Source organism: Salvelinus sp. IW2-2015, linkage group LG4q.1:29 (genome assembly GCF_002910315.2).
Source record: "Salvelinus sp. IW2-2015 linkage group LG4q.1:29, ASM291031v2, whole genome shotgun sequence".
Taxonomy (NCBI): domain Eukaryota; kingdom Metazoa; phylum Chordata; class Actinopteri; order Salmoniformes; family Salmonidae; genus Salvelinus; species Salvelinus sp. IW2-2015.
Window position 1 is genome coordinate 84,073,208 of NC_036842.1, and position 10,253 is coordinate 84,083,460.

General features: G+C 39.2%; 1 protein-coding gene across 1 annotated transcript in view; it reads right to left on the reverse strand.

Moving 5' to 3' along the window:
• Positions 1 to 1,982: 1,982 nt before the first annotated feature.
• dnajc24 (DnaJ (Hsp40) homolog, subfamily C, member 24) overlaps positions 1,983 to 10,253 on the reverse strand; it is a 25,211-nt gene continuing 16,940 nt past the window's right edge. The window contains exons 3-4 of the mRNA XM_023985928.2: positions 2,527 to 2,595; positions 1,983 to 2,358 (exon numbers count right to left, since the gene is read on the reverse strand). Coding sequence (XP_023841696.1) covers positions 2,225 to 2,358; positions 2,527 to 2,595 — 203 coding nt within the window. The 3' untranslated portion in view covers positions 1,983 to 2,224. The remainder of the gene's footprint in view (positions 2,359 to 2,526; positions 2,596 to 10,253) is intronic.

Genomic DNA, 10,253 nt, shown 5'->3' on the forward strand with positions numbered 1-10,253 from the left:
CTCAATAGGACTTCAGGGTCTACTCAATAGGATTTCAGGTCTACTCAATAGGACTTCAGGGTCTTCTCAATAGGACTTCAGGGTCTACTCAATAGGACTCAGGCTCTACTCAATAGGACTCAGGGTCGTACTCAATAGGACTTCAGGGTCTACTCAATAGGACTTCAGGGTCTACTCAATAGGACTTCAGGGTCTACTCAATAGGACTTCAGGGTCTACCAGAGACTAAGGGCTCTATTTTCAGCTGGCGTTAAGGCATCAAAAGTTTCAAACGCATTATAGTTTGTAATTTCGTCATGTAAAAACTGCCGCACTAGCATTTTCAGGCCTAACGGCATGTTTGGCAATTTCCCTATCTTGTATCAGCTCGCTTGCGCTCAGATGGGAGGGGTGGAAATATTTTAGGTGTGTCCTTAAAAACATGATCCAAAGTGCTAATTTCAGGCAGCGTTGACAGCGATAGTTAAGACCAATCAAAAGCAGGTTTGAGCAGTAACACAGTTGGTTATGGCATGAATTTTGACAGCGGAAACACAGCCCATCTAGCCGTGAAGCACACTGCCCATATGAACATGGAACAAGAGTAGCCTAATGTGCTTTTGGTGCCTGTATACATCGTATTGAGGAACAAAAACACTAAATGTTTTTTCGCAATTTTGTTTTATTTGGTTAAAAACCAAGCATAGCCTTCCCTCCTCTCAATTAAGTTATTTATTTTGTCCTGCCCAATGCAATCGCGAAGTAGTCAAGACMGTCGATAAAGGGTTTGGCTCCTGAGAACGATTGGAAATTAATCTTAAAATCACCAAAGCTTTATTAAAGTTTGAGAGGAGTAAAACAGTGAGCTGACATTCCCTTTTTATCGATGCACTGTAGGCAGGCCCACATTATTTTAGCCATGCAGGTCCCTTTTGCATAAAACCCCCGATCTGATCTGTAAGGTTTCAACTATGTTCAGAAAACATAGACCTATATGGGAGCAGTATAACAGTGAGTGGACATTCTCCCTCTCTCTTTACAGTGGATTTTGTCCAGCTACTTTWAAAAGTTTGGATGTGCGTAAAACCCTCCACGTTGTTTTAATATTATATGCKCACAGGGAGAAATGATGGAGCCTGTAAGTGAAATCAAGTTGTTTTGTTCAGAACTTGCTTCAAATTATTCGCACTCTTTCTAGGCCTTATCAACAATGAATTGAATCTTGCTCATTGACAATGTTTGACATGTCCATGCTCAGCCATAATGCAATTTACAYGAGGCCTAGCCCCTAAACCAGTGTGAATGCTATTGAAGCCACAGTAAATGGGTTCAAGTTAATGTATTTAGCAAAGATAGGTATACATTTTTTATTATTTAACAAACTATAAAACGGACTAACATTGTAACTGGAGTTGATTCCAAGGCAATACATAAGACCCTAAATACACAACTTGAAGCAACCAAATATTTCGCCATGGAGCATGTTCTGATTGGCCGGTGAGGGGCCAAGCCTCTACAGTTTATTCAAAACCCAGCCCTTTCGCACCAACGGCAGCAAGTGCGTTGATAATTTTGACTATGAAAATAGCAAAGATATTTCTGACACACCCCTGAACCTACAGCGCTACCACCTGCGCTTAGATTTACCATTGTGTAAGGCTGTTAAACTAGAGCCCTTAGATTTACCATTCAAGGTCTTAAACTACAGCCCTTAGATTTACCATTGTGTAAGGTCTGTTAAACTAGAGCCCTTAGATTTACCATTCTGTAAGGTCTGTTAAACTACAGCCCTTAGATTTACCATTGTGTAAGGTCTGTTAAACTAGAGCCCTTAGATTTACCATTCTGTAAGGTCGGTTAAACACGCCCTTAGATTTTAACCATTCTGTAAGGTCGGTTAAACTACAGCCCTTAGATTTACCATTCTGTAAGGTTTGTTAAACTAGAGCCCATTATATGAAGTGCGTGCATGTGAGACCCACACACCCATTATCATGACACAGTTCACTTGATTGGTTGTTAGTTTAATTTTGCACCATGATTTTATTGCATGACATTTAAAAGAGCAAAATCAAATTTCCTTTCATTGTCCAATAGACAGGTGCACAAGGTCCCATGGGGGCCCAATTAAAAAGGTTCAAATGTGGACACGTGTTCGGTGGATGTAGATTAAAAGAAAACTATGAACCTCCTTGATCTAGTTCTTCAGGATTTAGAGATGTCTGGCGAACAATGAGACAGTCAGTCAGGTTGTCGTCTTGACTTCTATGCTGAGTGAACAGGTATCACAGCACACAATGGCCTCTTCCCCTTCCGCCTCCTCTCTTCCAATGGAGAATTCCCCTCCACAGCGACAGCCATACGTGTACACCTCGRTATCTGAAAAGAGAACACAGACAATGTCAAACAGCTGAGAGAAAAGGGGCACATGGGATGAGACAGGTGGAGAAGGACTTTATGGATCTATCTACGATGACTTCAATGGCAGCAGAGAAGAGATCATGATTAAATAAGAAAGATAAAGAAGATGACCATGTCTTGACTCACCATCATCCCAAGTCATGTCATCCAGACAGACATGGGCGTCGACTGGCCAACTCTGATTCAGTTCGCTGGCTGTATTGAGACAGAAGAAACATGAAAATGTCACAAATCTATATATAATTTATTTTTATTTTTTAAGTGTCACTCCACAATGATACAATAATTGACAATAGAAAAATACAGATTTTAWAAATCACATTGATGCTCTTAGATAAATATTTGTAGGCTACTGTTGTGCCAGTGACATTCAGTGTTCAAGAGAGTGATATAGGAGATTCAAGAGTATCACAGGCAAAGCACACAAATGAAAGGCAGATGGAGGGTAGATGGGAGGATGTGAGATGTTGGACTCTGATCTCATTCAATGGTAGTTTCTTGGGGAAGACAATTGAGATCTTGCATGAATCTCTGTCTACATGGTAAGGAATATGAAGGCATTAGGCAGCCCCTCCAGGATTGTTTATATGTTTTTATACAGAACCAGTCAAAAGTTTGGACACCTACTCATTCAAGGGTTTTTCTTTTCTTTTTACTATTTTCTACATTGTAGAATAATAGTGAAGACATGAAATAAGACATATGGAATCATGTAGTACCCCCAAAGAAAGTGTTAAACAAATCAAAATATATTTTATTTGATATTCTTCAAAGTAGCCACCCTTTGCCTTGATGACAGCTTTGCACACTCTTGGCATTCTCTCAACCAGCTTCATGAGGTAGTCACCTGGAATTCAATTAACAGGTGTGCCTTGTTAATAGTTAATTTGTGGAATTTCTTCACTTCTTAATGCATTTGAGCCAATCAGTTGTGTTGTGACAAGGTAGGGGTGGTATTCAGAAAATAGCCCTATTTGGTAAAAGACCCAAGTAAATATTATGGCAAGAACAGCTCAAATAAGCAAAGAGAAATGACAGTCCATTACRTTGAGACATGAAGGTCAGTCAATCAGGAACATTTCAAGAACTTTGAAAGTTTATTCAAGCTCAGTCYCAAAATCCAAGCGCTATGATGAAACTGGCTCTCATGAGGACCGCCACAGGAATGGAAGACCCAGAGTTACCTCTGGTACAGAGAATAAGTTCATTAGAGTTACCAGCCTCAYAAATTACAGCCCAAATAAATGCTTCAGAGTTCAAGTAAGACACATCTCAACATCAACTGGTCAGAGGTGACTGTGTGAATCAGGCCTTCATGATCGAATTGCTGCAAAGATACCACCACTAAAGGACACCAATAATAATAAGAGACTTGCTTTGCCAAGGAACACGAGCAWTGGACATTAGACCGGTGGAAATCTGTCCTTTGGTCCGATGAGTCCAAATTTCAGATTTTTGGTTCTAACCGCCGTGTTTTTGTGAGACGCAGAGTGGGTGAACGGATGATCTCCGCATGTGTGGTTCCCACCGTGAAGCATGGAGGTGGTGGTGTAATGGTGCATTGCTGGTGACACTATCTGTGATTTATTTAGAATTCAAGGCACACTTAACCAGCATGGCTACCACAGCATTCTGTAGTGATACATCATCCCATCTGGTTTGCACTTAGTGGGACTATCATTTGTTTTTCAACAGGACAATGACCCAACAGACCTCCAGTCTGTGTAAGGGCTATTTGACCAAGAAGGAGAGTGATGGAGTGCTACATCAGATGACCTGGCCTCCACAATCACCTGACCTCAACCCAATTGAGATGGTTTGGGATGAGWTGGACCGCAGAGTGAAAGAAAAGCAGCCAATAAGCGCTCAGAATATGTGGGAACTCCTTCAAAACTGTTAGAAAAGCATTCCAGGTGAAGCTGGGTGAGAGAATGCCAACAGTGTGCAAAGCTGTCAAGGCAAAAGGTGGCTACTTTGAAGAATCTCAAATACATTTTGATTTGTTTAAACACTTTATTGGTTACTACATGATTCCATGRGTGTTATTTCATAGTTTTGATGTCTTTACTATTATTCTACAATGTAGAAAATAGTAAAAATAAAGAGAAACCTTTGAATAAGTAGATATGTCTACATTTTTGACTGGTACTGCATATTTTCGGGAGCAAATGCTTGATTTTCCTGTGGCAATTCTGACATTTTGCATGGAATTATGCGATGTTGTCGTCCAATTTGTCGTGAAAATGCGCTGACGAGGGGAAAAGTTTGACGAGTGGCTTGATTGAACGATATGTGTTAAATGTGCGTTGATTGGTTGATAATGCTCTAATAACATKMTTTTGTACTGCGGTGATGGGTCAGTTTTATGCGATAATATTGCGCTGATTTGACTTTTGTGCGTAATATGCAGAGAATTGTTGATTTAGCTAAACATTTTGCTTTCGCATAATCCTGGAGAGACTGATTAAGCTACACCGATCTTATCTAGGTTCATTGATTCATAGGTTTGGACAGTTTCCCCTCACAGCCACTATGACACAGTGGGGACACTGGTAATGGTGCATATATGAAATCTCTTAAAGCAACACTCAATATTGAGGTGATAATTCAGGAAAGGGACAGACGCCGCAGAACCACTAAGTGAAATTAGAAGTGGAAGTACGCAGAGTAGTGCGGCCATCTTTGGTGACAATTCCGACACGCTCTTAGGTAACGTTAGGCCACATACTGCTGAATATGCAAGATACAGATATACCTCCCTGCAAAGGATGGATGAACTATGTCTCAGTATGGATTGAAATTAGGGGAAGATGCTTTCAGATATTCCTTTAAAAAAGGTATCCACTTCAGCAATAAGTGGGTGTGGTTTATTGGCCATATACTGCAACACACGTGTCTTAATGCTATTTAAAACTGGTTACCAACATAAATAGAGCAGTTACCAAGTATTTTTTCGTTATATCCGTGGTACAATATATTATTGTCTGATATGCACATGGCTGAAATGCTGTTTCAGCCAATCAGCATCCTGGACCCAAACGTCCTGGTTTATAATAGTGCATATAGCCTAGTCTTATCTTGTACTTCAAACTGTGRCAGACATTTGACGTTATAGGCCGCCCTATTGTTAATATAAGAACAAAGACAGACAACTACAGTAATAGATATTAACACTTCACTCCATTTCCAGCAGTACAGTACCTCTTCACTAGTCTTTGTGAGGAAACGGTAATTAGCACATTTTGATGCCACTCTTTAATGCTGGTCTTTAATTAGTCAGGAGACTAGCCTAAGTGGCCTACCTCACAGCTATGTATGGATATCATTGGATAGGTTTGGTGAATAAATTTTCACCTGATGTTCTCATGAGTTTTTTAAGTAGTGGTACAGTGAGAATGAGGAAAGGTGTCAGTAAATTCTCAGTAAAGGGTGTCTGTTAATTCATCCTGGTGATATACTGTACCATTTTACGGCTGAGGCTCAAATGACAGATTTTTACATTTTGATTGGTGTAACTTCTGTTGTTGTTACTGCAATCTTGTGAGACCATAATTTGCCAGTGGTCAGGTGGAAATTATAGTTCTACATCTAGGTGATTCAATACATCATACAAAATAAGGCTATACATTGACTGGGACCCTTTGTCACAGTGCTTCAACAGTTAAGCTAATACTACAGGGCAAATAGATGTCCATGCCTGATCGAAGCCTCAAAATGACCTGTAAAGGAACAAAAGTAGATCAACTACACTGCACACTGTAGTCTTGACGGGACACTGTAGTCTTGCTAGTGTTGCGGGAGTCAGAGTGACCATGACTCAGCCAGTTGATGCACCCTGCCCAGAAGGCCCAGATGACAGCCAGTCACTACTGAGAGATCCCAAGGAGGCTCTGCCAGGTCCCATGAACAACTGCTATTTTTTTGAGGTGTCGGAGCACCATTTTTTATGACGTCAGCATTTCTCAAAGTTTGTATCGACAAGATGTAGCCTATTGAATATCATTTTAGAAAGTGCATAAAATGCCTCAATGCTACCACTACCTAGGCATATTTTCGCAATACCTTTTTCTTATTTTAATACCCTKAAACACCAAATAAGGCCATCACTGTCAATCATGAATGATAATTCTTCACGTTTTACAGGTGAAATGTTCAAACTGCATCTACAAGTCAATAATTTGATCTCAATCAGTTTCATGGGAATATCCATTTAAATCTTCTTGAATTATGTAGGTCAGGGGTAGGCATAAATGAAACTCATTTTTTGCTGAATTCCTCGTGATTTTTTTGACTAAAAACTGAAATCCCCCACAAAATACACACATAATTTGTATTTATTTTTTACATTGAGGGAGAAAAAAAAAAATCCCTCCACCTGTTGCCGACCCCTGATGCAGGCCTACATAGCCTAASTACTGTTTTGTGAGTGAATTAGAGCAGATAGTGTTAACTAAAGCATGTATTTAGCCTCGTGGCGGGCGGTTGGAGATCTATGAAGGTCACTGGTCTCAGTGTTGGGGAGGTGGAGAAACACGCCCCTCACATGCCTCTTCAGTGGGCTGCTGCAAGGTGCCCTGAAACAACCCGGGAAGACGACCACCTTGTGTTTGGCGATGGGGCGGTGGAGGTGGTGCACATTAAGAATGAGATGATTTAGTATTAGTCTGGCTGCACATCGCTCCTAGACCACCCAACAGTGTGTCAGAGACCTGGAGCAGAACACATCCACCCTGCACACACTTCTCCCTCCTCCACAAAACACAATTACCATCCCTAGTAATTACCATACATGTCTGCCTAAACACAGGAAAATGCAACCCCGGTCTCAGTACCAAAATGATTTGCAACGCCGGTTGTTTATGATATAGTTTGACAGCCAACATGGGATTTGTTCCTAATGCTTTGAGACTATCAGCTTTTAACTATTTCTTTGTTGTAATGGTATTGAATATCACTTTGAAGAAGGAAAGGCTATACATTCTGAGTTGTAATAGACATGGGGATAGTAATGGATGAATATCCATCCCCCTTCATTTCTAATGAGCAAGAAGATAAAACATTCCACTCATGATGAAGTTCAAAAGGGCCTAGCAACAGAGTTTCATCCATCTCCCTCTGATAAACAACAGAAGGACTGACTGAGTTCCTCTGAAATCTGGATGAAACAGGCCTTTGAGCTGGCTTCAGTCGTGTTTGTTTTAATTATCAGCCCCACTTGATCACAGTGGAGAATGAGCCAGTCTTTCTGAATGGCTGGGCAACATTAAACACTATGGTGCTGTTTACTGGTKGGTACTGGAGATCTGCCTCTGATTGAACACCACAGAGATCTACAGCGGCCAGACAGATGGGAGCTGTGCGCTGCTAGTCTACTACCTAACCCTCCCTATTGGGCAGTGGTGGAAAAAGCACCCAATTGTCATACTTGAGTAAAAGATACCATAAGAGAAAATACTTGTGTAAAATACTTGCGTAAAAGTCTAAAAGTATTTGGTTCTAAATATACTTGAGTAACAAAGGTAAATGTAATTGCTAAAATATACTTAAGTATCAAAAGTATAAATAATTTCAAAATTCCTTATATTAAGCAAACCAGACAGCGACAATCTCTTTTTTTAATTTAAAGATAGCCAGMGTRACACTCCAATACTCAAGACATKATTTACAAACAAAGCATTTGTGTTTAGTGAGTGTCTACCTCTCCAGATCAGAGGCAGTAGGGATGACCAGGGATGTTCTCCTGAGTGTGTGAATTGGACCATTTTGTAAGAATGTAAGAATAACTTTTGGGTGCAGGGAAAACATATGGAGTAAAAAGTAAATTATTTTCATTAGGAATGTAGTGAWGTAAAAGTRGTCAAAAATATAAATAGTAAAGTACAGATATCCCCAAAAACGACTTAAGTAGTACTTAAGTAAAAATGATTTTAAGTACTTTACACTAGAGGTCGACCGATTAATCGGAATGGCCGATTTCAAGTTTTCATAACAATCGGAAATCGGTATTTTTGGGCGCCGATTTGCAGAACGACAGATTTGTAACCTTGTCAGCTCGGGGGATCCAATCTTGCATTGATTACATTGCACTCCACGAGGAGCCTGCCTGTTAGCGAATGCAGTAAGCTAAGGTAAGTTGCTAGCTAGCATTAAACTTATCTTATAAAAAACATTCAATCAATGACTGTCATTGCTCCAATGTGTACTTAACCATAAACATCAATGCCTTTCTTAAAATCAATACACAAGTATATATTTTTAAACCTGCATATTTAGCTAAAAGAAATCCAGGTTAGCAGGCAATATTAACCAGGTGAAATTGTGTCATTTCTCTTGCGTTCATTGCACGCAGAGTCAGGGTATATGCAACAGTTTGGGCTGCCTGGCTCTTTGCGAACTAATTTGCCAGAACTTTACGTAATTATGACAACATTGAAGGTTGTGCAATGTAACAGGAGCATTGACATATAGAGTGTCTGTAATAGAAAGAAACCCCTCTCTGGCTCTCATAGATGGTATTGACTTTGTCTTCCATTGTATGCTGCTTACAAAAACCAAAACTCCAAAGATTCCCGCTTTAAACACCCTTTTTTAACTGCTTTTTAAATCATTATTTTTTCACTCATCCTCTGAATATCTAACATTTATATCTCCATTATTGACCTAACAATGAGTAAGAAAGAAGTGAAGGTTGTGTTTTCATTTAACAATCATTTTTATTTTCCAGCATGAATACTTTATATCCAACCACCTTTTTTAAACCCAGACAAATCAGAGTTTCTCTGTTGAATGTGAAATTCATTTTTTTTTTCCGGTCTGTAAGAATATTGGATGTACCTCATGGCTGGTTGCAGGGTGATTGTTGTAAGCATAGCAGAGGTGTCAAAGTAGAGGTCGACCGATTATGATTTTCCAATGCCGATACCGATACCTATTATTGGAGGACAAAAAAAAAAAGCGATACCGATTAATCGCTGATTTTTTTTTTTTTTTTTTTTTTTACATATATAATCATACACACACACACATTTTTGAAATAATGACAATTGCAACAATACTGAATGAACAATGAACACTTATTTTAACTTAAATATTAATACATAAATACACAACGCGCACAGCTCTGAAAGTGACATGATACTGAAGAAGTCTGCTTAGGAGACCAAATACTCCTCAACTGTTTGAATAAAAATAAGAGTTTAAGTTACCTGTGATGAATGTTGAAAACAAAAACTTTAATTTCTATATTGCAGAGAATCCTATTTTTAATAATGGGCATGGTAAGAATTGAAACAACCAAAGTGCGAGTCATAATTCCCATGACACCTAGCAAAATCTGAAAAGCGGTTCCTTTCATTTATTCCATAGGATATTTTTTGAGATTCACTTAAAATAAGGTCTGTGTTCGTGTAGGCTTACAACCACCTTGCCAATTTTATAACTGTGTAGATATCCATAGGACAAGGTAACTCTGATCCAATATGGCTAAATATAAGCGAAGATAAAAAAAAAAAAAAATTGTAGAGTGGATTTATGAAAATATGTTGACAAACATTACCTTATCCTAGTGAGATTTACACGGGTATCAAAACGTCGAGGCGGTTTAAGCCTGCGACGAAACACAGACCTATTTGAAGTAGATCAAGACATTCTCTATAGAAGACAATGAACGGTAAAATAACGAAGGAACCCCTTTCAAATTCAGCCGCAAGTTATTACAGGAATTATAACGCTCGACTATTTTCTCTCTAAACCATATACCTTTTGACTAATCCGGAAACTATCACCTCGAAAACAAAACGTTTATTCCGTTTCCGTATTTTATCTAACGGGTGGCCATCCATGAGTCTAAATAT